The sequence below is a fragment of the Notolabrus celidotus genome, chromosome 3 (genome assembly GCF_009762535.1).
Source record: "Notolabrus celidotus isolate fNotCel1 chromosome 3, fNotCel1.pri, whole genome shotgun sequence".
NCBI lineage: Eukaryota > Metazoa > Chordata > Actinopteri > Labriformes > Labridae > Notolabrus > Notolabrus celidotus.
In genome coordinates this window covers 20,879,874-20,899,922 of record NC_048274.1, presented here as the reverse complement: position 1 = coordinate 20,899,922, position 20,049 = coordinate 20,879,874, and the positions used below count along the sequence as shown (strand labels likewise).

The 20,049-nt window shown below is 41.1% G+C and overlaps 1 protein-coding gene across 2 annotated transcripts in view; it reads left to right on the top strand.

The window, feature by feature from the left end:
- LOC117810003 (uncharacterized protein KIAA0355-like) overlaps positions 1-20,049 on the top strand; it is a 49,358-nt gene that overhangs the window by 365 nt on the left and 28,944 nt on the right. Inside the window, exons 1-2 of one of the 2 annotated variants that reach the window (XM_034679539.1) lie at positions 278-328; positions 16,430-17,855. In XM_034679539.1, coding sequence (XP_034535430.1) covers positions 17,352-17,855 — 504 coding nt within the window. In that variant the 5' untranslated portion in view covers positions 278-328; positions 16,430-17,351. Of the gene's footprint in view, positions 1-277; positions 329-16,429; positions 17,856-20,049 lie in introns of those variants that run through there. The other variant, XM_034679538.1, reaches the window with a different exon arrangement.

Genomic DNA, 20,049 nt, shown 5'->3' with positions numbered 1-20,049 from the left:
GCATCCATTATCGGACGTGCCTCCCTATGATACATATATTAATATCTTTCCTTCATTTTGTGCACATTATACCGTCTTAGATGGACTGCCTGGTGTTTTTGAGTCGTATATGTGATACATTTGGTGTTTCGTGCGTTTAAATGTCTTAGTTAGTTGCACAAACCCAGGACGATGTCTGCTGATGAAGAGATCCGCCTAGACCAGCAAAGAGGGGGGAGCGGCAGGCAGTGTGGGTCATTTCTGTTTTCACTGGCACTGCCTTGTATCCGCAGGTGATGCTCCTGGTTTAATCCATGTCTCTTAACAACGGATAACCCAGTCAATGCAGGTAGGGCAGACAAATCAGTTAATGAGCTTTAGCGCTAGATGCGACCTGGTTTGACTGCATGTCCGATAATGGAGCCGGGGCGTATTTGGTAGTAAGTTACGCGCTGCGGTCGAGCAGAAACGGTATGTAGGTTAACGTAAGACGGACAGTCGATAAAGGTATTATGTGCTGCTCATGTGGCATATTAACTAATGCATGTGTTTGAGTATTATGGTTCTGTAGGCTGGGTGAGAGGAAGGGCACCAGCGGGCTAGCTAACGAGCAGGAGTCTGGTTCTGTGTGTCCGCCGGGTGGGCGTCAGACTCAGGCATGAAGCGGACTCTGGGCTCCGGGTATCTGTCGTGTACAGTCACGCCACTCTCTTTTCTTTGGTTTGCTGTTGTGATGCACGGTTACCACTGAAAACCTGTGCGGTGTTTTTTATGTAAAGGCCGTATTAATAGCTGCGACATAGTGTTCCCATGACCTGGGCCGTATCTGTCAGCCCACAGAGTTTCGATGAAACCGGCTCACTGCGCGTGCGGGGATTCTATTATACCTTCCTGCTAAATTATAATCTGGATTTAAAATAATATCTGTACATATACAATACTAAAGCAGCTGATTTGTGTCTGGCTTCTTTATGAAGTAGTTAACAGTGTTTGCTTTTTGCATTCTGTCCGCTCGGGTGAAGCCATGCTGTGTTTGATAACATGCAGAGCAGCAGTGCTACTCAGAGGTGTTGTAATCTTATCCACAGATACATTTCACAGAATTGTATTCATAAATAGTGTTTCAATTATGGGGTCATGCACCTAAATATATTTAGGACCAGGGATGTACATTCTAAGTATTTTCCGTGATCTGTACTAGGAATGTTAACGATCAATTATCGATTAATCAATATTAAAACATATATATTATTCTTATATCAAAAAGAATGCCAAATACGTTTTTTTTCCACCTAAAGTATATTTTCTACAGCAACAAAATGCATAACTCACGGTGTTGAATACGGGTAACATGTTAAACACTGATTATCAATGATCAGGCTCATAAAAATATTCTCTGTAGACATATTCGTATAATGTGAATGCTCATAATATTATCAGAAAAGTACTTCAGACTCACATGTCCAGTTTTCTGCTTACTCATTTTTATTGAGAAAAATAAACTTGTGTATTTGGTCAGGTGTCAGCCGGGAACGCAATGAAAAGCACCCACGTTCACAAACAGGACCCAGTATATGCATTAATGGACAGATTTTAGAGTGAGGGGCCTGTACATGGATGAGCACCCCAAGCAGTTCGGAGTTGGTGCCTTGCTCAAGGACTCCCCTGTAGTCCCTTGTGAATGAACTGGCACCTTTCAAACTACTTAGTGTGTTGCAGGACTTGAACTGACAACCCTCTGAATCTCAGGGCAAGTTTCTGCAGACTGACCTACTACTGTCCCCCTTTTTTTTTTTTTGCTCACTGTTGATACAGATTGTAGTCTGTATCACAAGATCAGTATCATATTGACTTTGTATTTAAGTTTCTACATTTTAGAGGAGATATCTGACATTGTGATTATAAGTAAATTTGCCCTTTATATTTTCATGAATGAAGGTATCAGCCAGAGATCTGCATTTTTACCAAGCGGCAACCCCTCTCAAAATATGAAGCCCATGCGGAAGTGTTAAAAACTGCAGTTCATCGAGCGTCCGCTTGAGGCTGGCTGCAGAAACAGCGGAAACCACATAGACACCAATTGAAAAAAGACGATTTTTGCAGCAGCAATAAACATGTTTACAGCCTGGTTCAAAAACGGCTTTGGTCTGGATGGCAAATTTTCTATCGGCACACACTGTACAGGGGGTGAATTACAAGTTTTGTCCATTTAAGGACTTGATTGACAGGCAGGAACACTGTAGCTGTTGGCTAGGAGGCTCAAAGCCCGCCTTTACCTCACACTAGCTCGACAGCAGTTTGTTTGATTCCAGCATTTCCAATATGGCTCCCGCCGACAATTGGCCTCAAAACAGCGCTTTTAGAAACAGATGGGTGACATCATGGACACTACGTCCATTATTTATACAGTCTATGGTTCTGATCTCATGTAAATTTGGCCATATGATTGGATAGGAAAAGGAGAGCGGTAGCTGATGAACCTGGCCATTGATTGAGGGTGTTTTATTCTGAATTTGCCGGCTGGTGGAATCTAAATAAATATTAACACCCATTCATTATGTGATCCTTATTTTGCTCCATATAAACTTGTTGTAAACAAACAGACCTGATGAATCAGGATTTTCCTCAGGGGACTTTCTACCTATATTTTCTCTTGGTGTGGTGTATTTGTTTTTGCTTTTGTTGACAGTCTTTAGAGATTTTACATTACCTTTTCAACTTTAACTAGCACAAAAATATGTTCATGTATTTTTCAGTTGGAGGATCACATGGACATTGAATAGTTTGGACTTGTTTAGAATCTTGATGAAGTGTATTTCCGGACCTAAAAGGAGGTATTTATGTCGAGGTTTGCCTGTCTTTTGTTGATTTTTCCAGTCGTGTACAGCCCACCATTGAAGCAAACCTGAACCTACATGTTGACATCTGCCACAGCTGTGTCACTGTGGAAATACGTGCTTTGCTCTGCAAAATTCCTGTCTCTGTTTAAACTCATTCTTCTCAGTGGCTTATTCAACATTGTGCCTGAGCAGTAACAACAGGTCGTCAGTGGACTCCCACTAAGCCTCTGTTTGTTTTCTCACTCTTTTTTTTGTAGCCAGTGTTTGTCAACATGTGACATGGCCAGTTGTAACACTTAACCTTAGTCTTACATTAAATCCGGATGCTTGTATGAGGAAGTCGACACAGTCACAAGGTTAGTGTTTGCGTTTGCCTCGGGTGGAGTACAGGCCCGTCTTGTGCTTTTCTGTCACTGTGTCTTCAGACCTGAGTGATATATTTCTTTCAACTATGGAGCTTTATGATGTTTCTCTTGCTGCACACTTGTAGATAACACTGATGAGAGATTTGGAAGAGTCCCTGCTGGGGGAAGGGGTGAGTAAACCCAGGATGTGGTAATGTTAGAGCCTGGGAACTCAAACATTCTGTGTATTCTTTTATTGATTGGACCAGATGGATAAATGTAGTTGGTAGTTGAGTCTTTTTTACAGTGATTTTCTGTGTGGCTGCTATCTATTTGATGTCTGGAGTTAGAGACTCTGCCAAAGGAGACGTCCACAGGATCATATCAAAAGGAAGCAAATTGTTACCCCCAGTTTGTAGCTTCCACTAGACAACACCTAGCGGAGGTATTCTGAAGTTATTCTTGGCTTGGTTAGGCTAAACTTACATAAGAGTTAGCACGTCAGGCATATCTTAACATTTTTATCCTTTGGCCCATTTTTGTTGACACAGAAGCCTTCCCTGCAGAGTTGTAAACAAACTCACCTCAGGGTTGAATCATTGGATTATGAACACTTGGTAGATTCAAATTGAAGTTTGATACTTTAATGGAGAAATATGTGTTTTAGATAAGGTTATACTTTTTTGAAAGACTGTCCTACTTGAATGCTTTGTTAAATTTTGTTAACCCTCCTGTTATGTTCGTTTCTTAGGAATAACAATAGTGTTCCTGGGTCAGCTTGACCTGGGGCATATTTAAGGATTCAAAAGTGTCAGAACCCCCAAAAAATCCCAATAAACATTTTTAAAATCTCATTTTTAACTCCATTACTAACCATTTAAATTAATATTTAGTGCATTGGTGTTCTTTAATTCTCACAGATCATGGTTCAATGAGGATAATTCACTCGTTTTTTATGAAAATTCACGTTAAAGCTATTTTTAATGTGCATTGGAAAGTAATTGGGGTGAAATATGTAACACAGTTGCAAAGAAACAATTTGTATTTGACACTTCTGACCACTTTGCCTCCACTTTCACTGCCGGGTCAAATTGACCCACGATCAGTATGTGATATAAAACATGCAGGAGGGGTTGCAAATGTGTGAAATGAACCATTTTCATTTTATATGTTGTTCACACTAATTAAGCAAAGCAGAAGAAGTTTCATAGCGAAAATTACTTTTAACAATTTTTTTTTTTTAACATTTTTGAACCCTAGAATGGGTCAATTTGACCCGCAGCATAACAGGAGGGTTAAACTAGAGCCTCTGAAGTCTTTGGTTGTGTGAAAATACAGCAAACGTGGTAATATTTACTGGAAGATCCAAATACTGTCCATCAATATGAGGTTGATTTTATTCAGTGATAAATCTGGCAGGATGTCAACCTCTGGTCTAACCAAGTATGGAGAAAGAGGAAAAAAGGTTTGGATGCAGTTCCATCATCATGTTACATAATATCCACCTACAACAACTTTTGCTGGCCCGTGCATCAGAGAGACGAAAGCTTGTTCAACTTTGTATTGTGTGGCAGGATTTTCATTTAACTAACAACACTGTTCACACTGGTGTGTGGCAGGGGGGCGAGAGTTTGCTTCATCTGCATCAGGGGATTGGTCAGTGTTGTGTTTTTATCCACTGATTGGTTAGCATAGCGTATTTTCTACACACACACGTAAGGCAGACTTGATAAAGATGTCAGTCCTCATCCAGAGTGAAGCAGCTGGCAGGTTTACAGATAAGTGAGGGCAAGTCATGGAGGCTGGGAAATCTCCCCCTTGTCTCCTGGGAAACCAGTTTGACCTTAGTTTGTGGTCACATATTTGCCCCTCAGTCAAATGTTTGCCGTAAGTTGCACGAATGCTGATGCACCAGAGATGAATAAATTCCAGCAGGAAATATTTTTCTTTCCTTTGCATGAGCAGGTCGGAAGTCAGGGTCAGCTTCCAACCAGAGAATAGTGGAGCTGATGGAGAGATTTCACATGTTATTCAAAGACAATCCACTAGTGTCCTGGATCCACAGGTTGAAACTAGAATTGATCCACCACAACTTTACTTGAAATAAATGTATTTTACTGGGATAAAACCCCTTGAGATGTGCCATCTCGTTTTAGAGGGGGTCCCAGACAGACAATAACAGATAGAAAACAGTACAATACAAAATATACAACAGAACATGAATCATTCAAAAGAGAAAACAAACAGACAAACAAACAAAAAAATATACATATATACCAAAAAAAAACAAAAAACCACAAACAGTCAGACAATAAACCAACTTGATGACAAAAACAACATCAACAATAAACAAGAACAACAAAAAAACAGGGGTTGTTACAAAAAAAGGTACAATCGACAAGAGAAGATAATAATACAATTCAATAAACTAAAGGAGCTTTGGTGGAACACACAAAGAAAAAATGTGTAACAATAATCATCATAAAAAAATAAATGAATAAATAAGTAAAGGAAGTAGAGGAACAATGAGGGCTTTACTGAAAACAAACAATTTGAAATGGGAAAACAAATATTTTTTAAATAAGGGAAAAGAAGATATAGAACAAATATTTAAAGGTAAGTTATTCCAGTCAGAAGGGCCCTGAAACATAAAAGCTTTTTTACCAACTACTTACTAATTACTTAAACCTGTTGTTCTCATATCTTTTGATTTCTTCAACACACTGTCCCTGTACGCTCACTATTGAAAAGGAGACCTTTCTTTCTGTGCAAACATTTCTGTCTGTAAGTTATGCCTTACTAGGTTATTGCACCTTTTGGTATATGTGGCTTTATGTTCCTCTTTGCTATCCCCCTTTCCCTTTCCGACTTCTCTGGCACCTTCAAATCCGGTCTCATTGTGCCTAAAGTGGAGGAATAAATTCCTGCTCTTGTCCTTTCTAAAAATACAGCACCCTGGTGGCTGGCATGCAGCACAACCTGCAACCTCAGTAGACAGCTCGCTCAATATAGGCTGAGAAAAGCATTTTCATCCCCACAGGTTGCCACCAGCCTTTCATGAATGGAACTGACGTCAGGGCTTTTCAACACTGCTCTCACTTGTTGAAACCAACCGGCTGGGCACACTAAACACACACTCTATTGTACGCTACTGTCCTGGATGGTGTATCTGAGCGCATTCTGTTTGCAAATACTGAAAGGCATGTATGCTTTGTGCCCTGATTGAATCAAATCAGGCTAGACCTCTCATTTGTCACCATTCATGTGTCAATTATCATGTTGACACACCTGGTGAGACCTTATAATAATTAGTGAATTCATTATTTTCATTTCATTTAAATAGAAGATTATTTGGATAAGACACACAGCACATATGTGAGACAGACCTGTGAGACTAAAGTATATCCTTTTGTGAGAGTGGCCTGTTTGCTATTTTTATTGTAGCCATAAGCTACTTACCGTACACTGTCTGCTGTGACAGCACAGGTTAGCCTAGTATTATCCAGTCTGTTCACCAACTGTGATCAGCCTCTTGACTGAATACTCATTAGGTTTTGTCCTAACTTACTCAACAGTAGTTTGCTGTGGCAGCAGAGAAGTTTCACTACTGCTTTAGAAAGCGTAAGTCTGCTAAAATGTGTACTCAAGCAGAATTCTCTTCCTTTTGAGATTTTTTCTTGTGAACATAAATCTAATTTTAGTTCCTAACACTTTGAACAAAAGCAGAAAACGTTTTGAAAAGCAAAATGTAACCTCAAACCACCAAAACAGCTGCCTACTAAATAATTCCAGTAGAATCACAATATCAGTGGAATAATATCTATTCTTGCACTTAATAATAAATGGTGACCAAGGCCCTTATATTTTTCTCTTTCTCTCCCGAAGTCATGCAGCTGCATGTGCCAGAGTGTGTTTTTTCTTCTTTCAGTGTGCTGGTATGAGACGACCAGGCTCTGCCACAATACTCTCCTTGTGTTCTGTGGGCAAGAGGAGCCTGGCTCAGCTCCTGTCACACAGTTGCTCACGGCACATGTCCCGTCATTTGGACTGACCTCTTCGACCTGTCTGCTGATTCTCAGACTTTACTGTAGCTTATCTTCTCTGGGGAATGTCTCCACTGAAGCTTCTCAAATAAACAGCCCCAGTTTAACTCTCTGAGACTCCATTAATTGTTTCTATCTAAATATTTAGTTTACACAGTGACATATTTCAAGAAGATGTTTTGCAACGTATGGCTGGTTTTCCTTGACCTGCTTTTTGCGCTCATTTGAACTCACATCAGGAGGGTTCTGGGGAAATGCATTCCTTTGCTTCATTGGCAACAGATGTAGGGGAGAGCTTTTTTTTTCTTTGAGCTGAACCTTTTGGAGAGTCTAAAAACAGTGCGGTGTGGACCGTAGGGCAGCTGTTTTGCCCAAGGAGGCTGAAATAGACTTCATGAGAGAGCTAATGTCGGGGCCTGTGGCCGGGGCGTCACAGGGCCTGTTTGCCTCCCAGTGGCAGATGGATAAGGAGCTGTCAGCATGGGTAACAGCTGCCCTATCCGCAGCTATTAAGCTACCTAGCGGTGATGTTACAGCCACACAGATACGGCTGCAGATCCAAAAGTAACTGCAGTCGGTATAATGTGGCGCAGTATCCTGAAGGTTACAGAAGTAGGACTGTGACCACAGGGTTGACTGGTTTCTTTTGTCAAACCTGTGGGGAAATGTGTGAGGGGAAAGTGTATATAAAAGCAAATGTAACTCAACAGCTGTGTGAAGGTGCCTTTGAGCAACGGCACTTGTATGTACTGGGGGAGCTGCTCTGTGGACAGTAGTAGAAGGGTGCACATGCACTGGGTGTTATCCCAGATATAAGTGTTTGCATGCAGACAGGGTGTAAATAACTTTTTACCTTATCTGCCATTGGCTAGTGACCTCCAAAAATGTACCTGCCAAAAATATTTTTCACCAGCCAAATAAAAAATATGCCTTATTTGGTTTAAAACAATTGACTTACATCACTCCGTTTAGCTTTCTGATCCTCTTCTTGATCGTCTCCTGCCTCTTTGTTTATCCTTTTTGTTTGTGGTGGCTTCACACCGGGAATGTGTCGCACATCTTCCTCGAAATGCTCATCCCGCCGTGCGTCATCAAGCAAAGGGAATGAATAGAACTCCAATAGCTGACGTCACGCTGTTCCCGGCTTACCAAATCACAAACACAAGTACAGAGGGTCAAAATAGCCTGACATTCGGCAGAAATGGGCAAGAGTATGAAAACAAAACTTCCCATGCAATTCAAAATTTTCCATCAACCACTGACGGTTGTGTGTTTTGTTTTAGACGGCAAACAAATTTTTTACCCGCCATTGGCGCTTGGCGGGTGTTCATTGTACGCCCTGCATGCAGACATATGACATTTGTTAACATTGTTCACAGCAAAGTGTCACACTTTGTTGTTGCTTTTTAAATGGTTTAATGGAACCAACAGAATATGATAAGTAAAGTGATAAGATGTTAAAAATGGACACATGATGAGAGTTTGTGAGGAGCTTGTTGCTTCATTATCACCACTTTAAAAATGTCCCTGTGGCTGACTGCTGGCTGCAGTTGTTTCCCTGAAGCGTCACACGGACAGGTAAACCACACTTGGCACTATGATTTACTTCATACCCCCTACCCAGTGGCATACTTGGTTTGACGTTTTTGTTGCTGGCGACAGGGAGCTTGCTGCAGGAAACCTTAACCCCTTTCCTGTTGAAGCTGAGCAGCTGACATGTTTGGTGAGTGGGGAAGTAGAGCTAACATTAGCCCCTAGTAGCCCCTGCTGGAGGAAGGACATTATATCGTGCTGGCACAAGTCCAGTGCATCCGGAGGGAGTCTCCTATCACATGTGTTTGTTTGGGTGCAATCTCTTAATACAGTGTGCCCTCCACCAGAAGGCTGGCAGCCAGTGGAGCTACCCTCATTAATATTGATGCCATGTCTGTTTCTCTTGGGATAACCTCTGCTTCCAAAGTTTTATAGCCAGGAAGTAAGTCTAGACCACTAACACTCTTTAACATTACACTACTGAATTGTGTTAGATTGGAAAAACCATGTAACAAAACCAGTGGCTCATACTTTTCTCCAAAATCAGGCTTTGTTATTCAGGATGAATAGACTGTGACTTACTGAACTTAATCAGTTCTACTTTTGTTACACTCTATCTGGAGATGCACCAAACAATGTGAGGTTTCAGAAAGTTAAAAAAAAGAATCGCAGAGCTAGTTAAATCCACGTGTGACCATTAGGGATGCACTGAAAGGAAAATTCTTGGCCGAAAACCAAAACACCAAAATAAACTATTATGCTAATTATTAGTACCATTGCATTTATGGCTATGACTGTGTACTAACCTCACTAAAATCAAGGATCTCATTGAACATATCAGACAACAAGGGTGCATGCCCCTCATCTGGTTCAGAGAGACGAGTCCTTTTTTCTGTGCTCTGTTCTACTTCTTCTGCGTTGTGCGCTTCTCCTTCTCCAAGCGGGTTCTCTGCATCCATCGCGGCCTGGAACATTTCTTGTGTGTTCTGCTTTATTCCCACATCCAAGTAATGACGTTTATAACGCAGATCAAGCACAGTCGCGATGAAGTGCAGTGGATCTGAACAGTGAAACGTGTTCTGACAGACTCTAAGAGTGTACTTTTCATTATTTTCACCCCGTGGTCCGTCTCCATCTCTTTGCTTAGAAGACGCTTTAGTGCTGCAATTAAAGGAACAACTGATGCAGACGGGTTGGCCTTTATCCAGACAAGCGCGCACTGGCCGTGTTTTTTGCTTGCGTCATCACAACATTCTGTTTTGGCCGTGTTGTTTCGCTGATAACAGTATTTCGGCCAAAAACCAAAAATGCACTTTTGGGCCATTTTCGGTGGCCGACTTTTCGGTGCATCCCTAGTGACTATTCATCATTACCACAGTGAAATCACAAAATATACTGTCTTCTTAGAAAATGTCAAACAATTTTGAATATAATTCCAAATTCAAACCAAGCAACAAAGCAAATTGTTTTCTCAAATGTTAAATTTTTAGATTCTGTCTTTCAAATCACAGTCCACAATCTGTCTCACTGTACAACTAGTTGTGTTATACGTTGGCTTCTCTGAATTGTTCTGCCAAACAGCGCGCTGCTCATACCGTATGTCTGTCCTCCTGTGAGCAGTCTGAAAGAACCAGAGTGGATCGCTCCAGGCTAGCTAAGCTCAGGTTTCCTGTTTACCTCGTCTAATGTCCTATCAAGTTTGTCAACTAGCAAGTATTGTGGGGCACCTGGCAGGTTTTCACTGTGGCTGTAATCCCTGGGATTAAGAAGTCTGGCTGCCTGTTGCACTAGTTAGCTGTCAAACTGCCAATGAGTTACAAGTAGACAGTTTTGCGTGTTGTCCATCCGGCAAAGGCTTACAAGGAAATCTCAACCCTTAAGCAATGTCAATGTAGAGTGCCTTAACTTAATCCACCTATGATGATTGATGGTGTTCTATTTTTGTATTACAGTGGTAGACAGAATAAGACTAATCCCTTAACATGTCTAACAAAAGCAACATACTTTTCTTGCAAAGTGTAGCAGCAAGCAGTACCATAGTTAGTGGTGAGTAGAGAGATACATAGAGCCAATACAGCTCAGATAGACTGTGATAGCTCAGGCAAAAACACAAGATAACCCTGAATGGAAATTGCCACTTTCTCCTTGGACATACATGCTCTCTTTATGAAATAAATTATTTGATGTCATACAGAGAGGACCTCTGTAACCTCTACAACCTCCGGTCTCAAAATATGAAGCCCATGCTGAAGTGTTATAAACTGCAATTCATCGAGAATCCGCATGAGTCTGGCTGCAGAAACACGGGAAACCACATAGACACCAATTCAAAAAAGATGATCTTTGCAGCATTAATAAACATGTTTACAGCCTGGTTCAAAAAACGGCTGGGCTCTATGTAGCTTATTTCTCTGTCGGCACACCCTGTACAGGGGGTGAATGTTTTTCTAACGTGATGGTTCAGAAGATATTAAGATTATGAGTTTTTGCCCAAATAAGGACATGACTGACTTGACTCCCGGACGGGAACACATAGCTTTTGGCTAGAAGGCTCAAACTCCGCCTCTTTACGTCGCACTATGTCTGGTTGAGTTCCGCATTTCCAATACAGCGCCCAGAAAGAGATGGGTGACGTCACGGATACTACTTCAGTTATTTATACAGTATATGATTCAGAGCAGCCTTAGATTTAAGCCTGCTGTAATGCATGCACCCCAGCGTCGTGGGCATCATACAGCATTGTTGCAAAACAAATTGAGTTTTACATCCATAGTTGGCATTAAAAGTTTTTGAAATAAAGTCATAAACACAACAACCAATCTTTGATGTTTTTTTTAAGTGACCTTGATAATTAGCATCTTTTCGGGGAAAACACCTTCCTTTTTTTAAATTTGAGATAACCCAAAGTGGACATGGCCCCCGGAAAGCTCAGGATGATGGAAACAAGTATTACTGAAGAGAATGTGTTTTTAGCAGAGCCCATGAGTAAAAATCACTCTGCATTGTCTGTGGACAATTATCTGTGAGACCTCTACAAATCCATGGCCCTGTAACCAAAGGGTTAAACATGGAAAGCACATCTCTGTTGTCCCTTCATGAAGAGGTCAGTGATTTCCCTTGGCTCTGTCTTTCCTCTTTCCAGCAGAGGACAGATGAGGGCTGGCTGTTTTTTTGTTTTTTTTTGTTGGGCGTACCCCTCTGTTAGTGAAAGGAAGTGAGGTTTGAAGGTCAGGAGAATGTTGACGGGGTAGCGTTATGGAAGCTCGTCATGAAAAGCCGGCAGCAGACTGGATGGTGATGATGTTTTTCTTGTGCAAAAGTTGCTTTTCCTGGCTCATCCCTAAACACAAAGGCTGTTAGTGTGGTGCTGCGAGATAAGAGAGTCTAAATGTTACACAGTGATAGCTGTGTATGTAACTGATAAGTCTGTCGTGTTGATATTTGGTGGCACTCTGAGTACAATATTATCACAAGTCTGTCTGTCAACTTCAGAACCACTGGGGCTCTACAGAGCAAAGGAACAGGTTTGGATGGACTGTTTGCTTATGAAACTACACCTGCTATCCTACCGTTCAACACAAATGCAAATATGGAATCAAGCTCTTAACTTCACAATAAGTAAAACAAATAATTCAAAGTATTCATGATTCACCTTTAACAGTTTGTTTCTGATGGATTGATTTAAAGCTGGGGTTGGTAGTCAGATTTAGATACACTTTTTGTTATACTGGTTAAAATGATCTTTATGTTCCGATGGCAATCAATACATAATGTGTTCTTAAAAAAGAGTGAAAAAAAGCCGCTATCTACAGCCGGAGTAAACCTGGGAAAACCCCAACCAATCCCTGCCATCTGGAGCCAAAATATGAAACCAATCAAATCCCGTCCTGCCGTTCTGCCAGCCTCCTGCACGTACATTTCCCCGGCGTGCACTCCGAGTCCCCGTACCCTGCCTCTATTTACTGCCCCTCTCGCTCGACCTCGGACCTGTCCCCTCTGACCCGATGAGGTGCTTTGCTCAGGACTGTAGTCCGGATCAGAGTCTAAAAAGCTCTCACCACGGGGGCTCTGACAAGCAAAACAATGAATTCATGCTAGTTTTCCATGACTACCAACCCTAGCTTTAACCGCAACGCAAGCAAAAAGCTTTCAGACTCCAGCTAAAGAAAGTCTGAATTTGGTGTAGTTGACACAGCTCTCTTTCGCATTTTGCATTTTGCATGTTGCGTTTGTGAAAAATGTAAATTGGAAGAATAATTGCTGGTATGTGTTTTACATATCATACTGAATGCTGTTAGTTAACTCTTAGAAGAGACGTGACGCCACATTTCCCCTGATCCTGACAGAAATTATTACAATCTTCAACAAGTGAAAAGGCCAGTCGGAGAATGAAAAGTCTTAATACTAGGGTGCTAAATGGGGGGCATTGTGACTCCTACTATACATGGTTTAACAGACCCTGCAGTGTCTCCTAACAATGGCTTCTAGCAGGAATTTCTCTGTGCAGCTGTGTTCTGCAAAACCAGACACTGCCGGAGATTCTTTTCAGAGACGCTCACTGGGAGCTGTGGTGTTAGTAATCGTCCAAAAATGTGCAACTTTAAACCTCCTCTTTACCAAACTGTGGTGTCATATTACCATGTTTGGAGAAATGTGGCTACATATGATCTGCTTTCAGTGAAGGGGAAAGAACAGTTTTTGTCTCTCAGTACAATAGTGTTGTGCATGTAAAAGATAATAGTTGTTGTTTGTAAAGTATCAGCAACTGAACAAACTTGAATAAGTCACTGTATAGATGACTATGAAGTATGTAGATTGTCTTAACTGAACAAGGTAGTCAACTAAATGCAGTGAAACTATACTGAAGTCTATGTAACAAAATAGACAACTGCATGTGTCGGGTTTCTTTTAAATTAAAACCTCAAATACTGAGAACTATCTCATCCTGTTGTGATGTAAAGAGTTTACAAACAGACATATGAAATAGACCACCTGCAGAGCCTGTATGCTGACACCTGGTGCAGTATGTTATTTCTGAATGTAGGGCCCTATGATTTCCGCGTTCACGGAGTCGCGGAATAGGCCAATAAAAACGTAATCTACTGTTAAACGCGGAATATCGTGGAAACTGACATAATGTGACTGAAATGCTGTCATCATGAGGGGAAGGAACGTTTGTCTGGGGAAATGTTTCTGGGGATCGCTCATTCGTGGCACCACCCGTGCATCTCCTTACAAACACCCCCCCCCCCCCGAAATAAACATGTCGAAGTGGCCACCAGAAACACCGGCTAAGTCTGCATAAAAAACTACGAAACTCATGTCTTACTCCAAAATACAGAGCTGAACAGTTCCCAAATGACTTCTATGTGTCAGGTGCCATGCTGAAAATTCTGCCAACATACTGTTGACTGGAAATGTAAAAATAATTGTGATGACCTCTTGTCTTCCAAAAGCCATGTGAATAACAGAGAAAAACAATAAGTGTTGTAAGCACTCTGTACTTATAGCACTTATTGGTACATTGTTATGTTACAACCATAGACTGTATAAAATATGGACGTAGTATCCGTGACATCACCCATCTGTTCCTCAGAGCAGTTTTGAAGCAAATCGACGGCAGCAGCCATATTGGAAATGGGGAACTCAACCAGGCAGAGTGTGACGTAGTTTGAGCTTCCTAGCCAACAGCTATGTGTTCCAGACCGGGAATCACGTCAGTCATGTCCTTATTTGGGCAAAACTCGTAATCTTAATATCTTCTGAACCGTCATGTTAGAAAAAAATGTACACCCCCTGTACAGTGTGTGACATTAGAGAGATTAGCTTCGTAGGCGTTTTTTGAACCAGGCTGTAAACATGTTTATTAATGCTACAAAGTTTGTCTTTTTCCCATTCATATCTATGTGGTTTCCAGTGTTTCTTCAGCCAGCCTCAAGCAGATTTTCGATGTATTGCAGTTTATAACACTCCCGCATGGGCTTCATCGTTTGAGACCGGAGGTTGCCGCTTGGTTATGTTTTGACTTGAAATACTGGGCGAAAATGTGCAATGATGTGTTGCATCAATAAATTTAAGTATTTTTGCATTTAATTAACGGACATTTTATTCACTGACACAAAAAGCACACACTATATGGTTGTAAAATAAGTGTAAAGGGTAAAAAACTGAATTCTAAAAAATAAAACGGAATTTGAAAAAAATAAATAAAACGGATTTCATAGGGCCCTATGAACGTAAGGCAAGGCTCTGCTACAACTAGGGCTGGGCGACAATTTGATAATGATAATTATCGTGATGTAATTTTTCTCAGTATAAATATAACAAATGTTGAAAAAATTCAGTATATTTAAACCTGTAATAACAACCCCTAACCACTGGAAAGGGAGGGGTGTTAATTAGCAAAAATCTGCCTCTAAATTTAAATGAAATAATGATTTGATAAATTGTGATAATTATCGACAATTATTGACTTATATGAAACATTTTATCATGATAACATCATTTTCAATATCACCCAGCTCTAGCTACAACAGTTGTTAAAGTTACAGGGTGTAGTATTTATCAGAACAGACATGGTTGAAACAAAATATAATATTTGTAAGTATATTTACAATAGTGTATAACCACCAGAATATGAATAATAATTCTGTGTTTGTTAACCTAGAATGAGCCTTTATGAATTGAAATTGCAGCAGGTCCCTTTCTACAGAGGCTGCCATCTTGCTCCGCCATGTTTCCTCAGTAGCACAGAAAGAACAAGGTAGTAACATACATGTTTTTGTATTTGGTGAACAGGTGCACAGGACACCGGTTGGAAAAGGATTAAGGAGGATTGGTTGTGCAAAAGAATTTGTATTTATAGATGTCTTTCATGGTAAAAAAAATCGAGGATTATACTTCTCATGCGTCACCGGAGCTTCTTGTCCTTGAAGGCCACTGTCAAAACAAAGGGAGGGGAAAATTCAGTCTAGAACCTCACTGCTAGATATTACTAGATATTCTTCTCTCTACATGCTGTACCTTTAAGTCAGGTGGTTGTAGGGAATATGCTCTAAGTCCTACTGAAATTGAGCAGCGTTTCATATTCAACATAATATGACTCAATACCATTACACAGATGAGATCTTATTTGGCTAAATAAGGAAGTGAAGATTTTCTGGAGAGTGGTAGGCTGTGACCACCAGAACCCCACGTTGGTCATAAAAAGGGAAACACAGTCCTTTCTATGAGCAGTGGTGGAACTGCTTCATAAATGTGATCGCTCAAGCTTTAAGTCTGTACAATAAACACTTAGGCATCTCATTTCTTATAAAGAAGGATAAAGTTATTATAGGATCAGAGATTAATATTAGCCGATTGTTTTTGTTGTGTGGATTAAATATTGTGACATTTCTCCTTTATACTTTCAGTGTGCTCAGCCACTGAAAAAGAATTATTGCTTGCTTGAGAAATAAATGTGTTTCTGTACCTATCTTTTAAGGCTTGTTTTAAAATCAAAAACCTGTGACGTAATGACTTAATGAAATGCTACAATCCTTGAGATGAAGCTGTTTATTGCATGTTTATATTTTGAGCTGCAAAGGCTGTCAAGTTTGTTTTGGTGTAAAACAACTGAAATGCAACTCATCCCTCTAATGTCACAAAATTCTAACCTGCTCATCTGTGTCTGTGCTCTCTCCTCCCTTAGGAAATGACCTAGAGGCCTTACAGATACATTTGTGCTTTTGTCGCTCTAATCTGCATCCGCGGAGAGCAGTGAAATCTGGAAGCACACTTGTTTCCACGGTGAGTAATATCTACCTCAGCCAGCAGACGAGGGGGAACCAGGAAGTTGCCGGAGACTTCAGACAGGCAGACAGAGCTATCAGCTGGCCACTTGCTCACTGCCTGCAGAGCCCTGCTTCACGAAGAGGACTGTAGACGGACTGGATCTGTCTGCCCCTCGCTTCCCAAAGCTCCTCTACCAGCTGGTGCACAAGGAAAGCCTGAACCACGCCTGATTCCAGCATTTACTCTTTTTTCTTTTATTACTGTCATTTTTTCTTCCTGCTGTTGACCAGTGTCTCATTTTGCTTGGATCCTTTTTTCTCAGCTTTTAAAATAATTTTCAACTTTTATTGGTGCAGGTCGGTAGAGGTTGATATATGTACATTCATCCTATATATACTGTGTGAAGAAGGATTTTCTCCAAAAACTGAAGGAAAGTTAATGCACTTTATAGCTCGGCTGTGGAATCACTCTGATTGAACTCGAGTGTTTTTGACTCTTCTCCCCCCTGATATGATCGTTTTGTTTGAAGCTGGAAGCAGAGAATCTGGAGGTGTGTTTTTGCTGTTTTTAAGCAGGGCCTAACATATTTGCAGCAGGGCTGCATGCAAGCATTTCACTCAGCCTGCAAGTCTTTTTGATCGCACTCCAAATCTGACCCAAGTTTGTGCTGCCTCTCTACAAGGTTCACTGAGATGACCCTCTGGCAGGTGGAAGCATTGAGCATTTTTTTTAAATAACTTGAACGGTTTTCAGAGTCGAGTTTGTGTTTTTGTAAAGAGGACAAGAGCACTTTGTGGGGCAAACAAACTAAAAACAGTTTTGGTGCTGTTGCACCACATATGTATTGTTGTAGTGCACAGGAAAGTAAAATGGACTACAAGCGTCGCTTTTTGCTCGGCGGGTCCAAGCAGAAAGTGCAACAGCACCAGCAGTACCAGATGCCTGAGCTGAGCCGGACCCTTAGCGCCTCCCTGGCCTCCTCTTGCTCGGCCTCTTCACCCATCGGAACTGGGGTGGTCATGCCCGGTGGCTGCCATCCTCCTCCTTCTGGTGCCACCACCGCGGTTGCAGACATCCAGCAAGGCATCTCCAAATATTTGGATGCACTCAACGTGTTCTGTCGGGCCAGCGCCTTCCTCACAGACCTGTTCAGCAGCGTGTTCAGGAACTCTCACTATTCCAAAGCAGCTATGCAACTGAAGGACGTGCAGGAACACGTCATGGAGGCGGCCAGCAGGCTGACTGCAGCAATAAAGCCTGAGATCGCCAAGATGCTGATGGAGCTGAGCGCCGGGGCCGCCAACTTTAAAGATCAGAACGACTTCAGCCTGCAGGATGTTGAGGTTGGTGCTCACACAGAATCACACACTATCTCACTTCAACCACTCATTGTACTCATTTGTGTGCTGGAGTTTGTCACACCGTGTTGACTTAAGTAAGATGAAAGTCTCATGACTGTCTCATGTCTGCCAACAAACAAAAGAAATATTGACATTCATTTCCACTATTTGCTCTCCTGGAACTGGAACTCCTGCCTCAAGTCCACAACCTGAGGCACATTAGTTAGGTAGCACATAATTTATCACATTCATTTATACATGACTTGTCTTCTAGTATAAGTGCTAAGATGCTTGGCTGCACTGTGAGAGAAGCCTGGCTGCATGAATCAGGGTTTCCTGGCTCAAATAAGATTCTCACGCCTAGTGTTGAGCCAGTGTCAGGATCTGAGGGTGAGGTGTGAAAAACACTGAGGATGTGAGAAGAAAAGTCATCTTTTGTCACTCCGGACACCACACCATCTTTCCACCGCACTGAATCCGCTGATGTGAGAATGTGCAATTGTAGATGAGATGTTTTTTCATGTGAGGTTAGTAGAGGATTCAGACAAGGACTTGCTTAATTAACCTTTAATTCTCTTTGTACGTCTCCCTCTCCTTTTCTGTTGTTTTGGATTGTATTTTTTTCGCAGCTGATTATTTGAGAATCTTTCTGTTAAAGTCTCAGATACACACAGACACATACACACACACATATACACAAACACACACACACCTGTGTCCAACCAATTATTTCCAGTCTGGTGAATCTGTGGTTTTCACTGTTAAATAACTAGGTCTGCATGTACTGTGTTTATAAAGGGAAAATAAAAACCCTGAGCATATTGTAAATAGAACGCTTTATAGCTTATTGTACCAGCAGCCACAAGCCACAATACCTGTTGGTTATACTGCCCCCCCCCCCCCCCCCCCCCCCCTTTCTAGTGAATCTAGGCAGTCATACAAGTCAGGAGGTTCATGACGTCACGTTGAATAACACATGTTGAGAAGGTTAGACCTGTCCCTGAACAGAGTTTGTTTCAGATGGTTGCCTAAAAAAGGATCCAGACACAGTGATTCAAACATACACAAAACCGTTTTAAGTTCACAGAGCTGTGCACTCACACTGTGGCATGTGAGGAAGTCATACAGGAATTGTCTTCACACTTCTAGGCCAACTAGTGACAGAGGAAGAGGAGACATGAGCATGACGAAGACCATTTGTTAGAAATATAATAGCACTTCTGACATTTGAATGATTTTGGATTTAGGAGAGACAATGTCTCACATACCGCAGTGTAAAACAAGTTTTAGCTAACATGCACAAATAATATAATTGTCTGCAATCTGTTTCATTTATACAAAAGTATATGTAACACTTTATTTAGTCTTTCTTTTCTTTTTTTAACTGTCATTCTTGTAAATATTGACTGAACCAAGGGAGATTAACTTGGGAGAGCTTCTCCTCCTCCCCTAAAATCTTAACAACAATCTCACTCTGAGTATTTTCTTTTATTCAGATGCCATTTTGGATGATTACTTGCCTTAAAATCCTCTTCACTACACACTTTCCCTTTAATTCCCTTACATCTAATCTCTGTTACCTGAGACAACACTGATATCCCATACATTCTTTAGTGTGTCAAACACTATAAATGATCACAGATTGGGGTCATCAGGGATTCTGTAATCCTTCAGCATGTAGCAGCTAGTAGATACATGACCATGGCAAAGACACTGGAGGGACTGCAGGACCTTAGTGGATGTGGCTGAGCCTGAAACAGGAAACACTTCTGCACCGCAGTCAGTAAATCTGACTCTCTGTGGTCTGGAATATGCACAGATGAATATTAGAGGAAGCCCAAGTCTGTGAAAGTTTAAACCGCATGGTTTGGCACACATTTTCTGTCTGGCCCTTGGCATAAAGGGTACATTTGTAAAAGAAATCGCTGTACATACATAACAATATTATTCTAGTATGAAGAATAAAAATGTGCCTCTTCTTTGTGAACAGAAAAAATTAGGGGGAAAGGAGAAGCAAGTGGGTTCATTTGATCCCAAAGGGTGTTCTTATTCATAGAAAAGAAGATTTACTATTTGATTTATATTTTTGTGATGAGTCATCATTTTCCTAGGCGTATAAATGGATATCTGCACTGAGTTCTGTGTATGCAAACTTGTTCATACCTATCTTTTACTAAATAATTCTGATTCTTTCTGG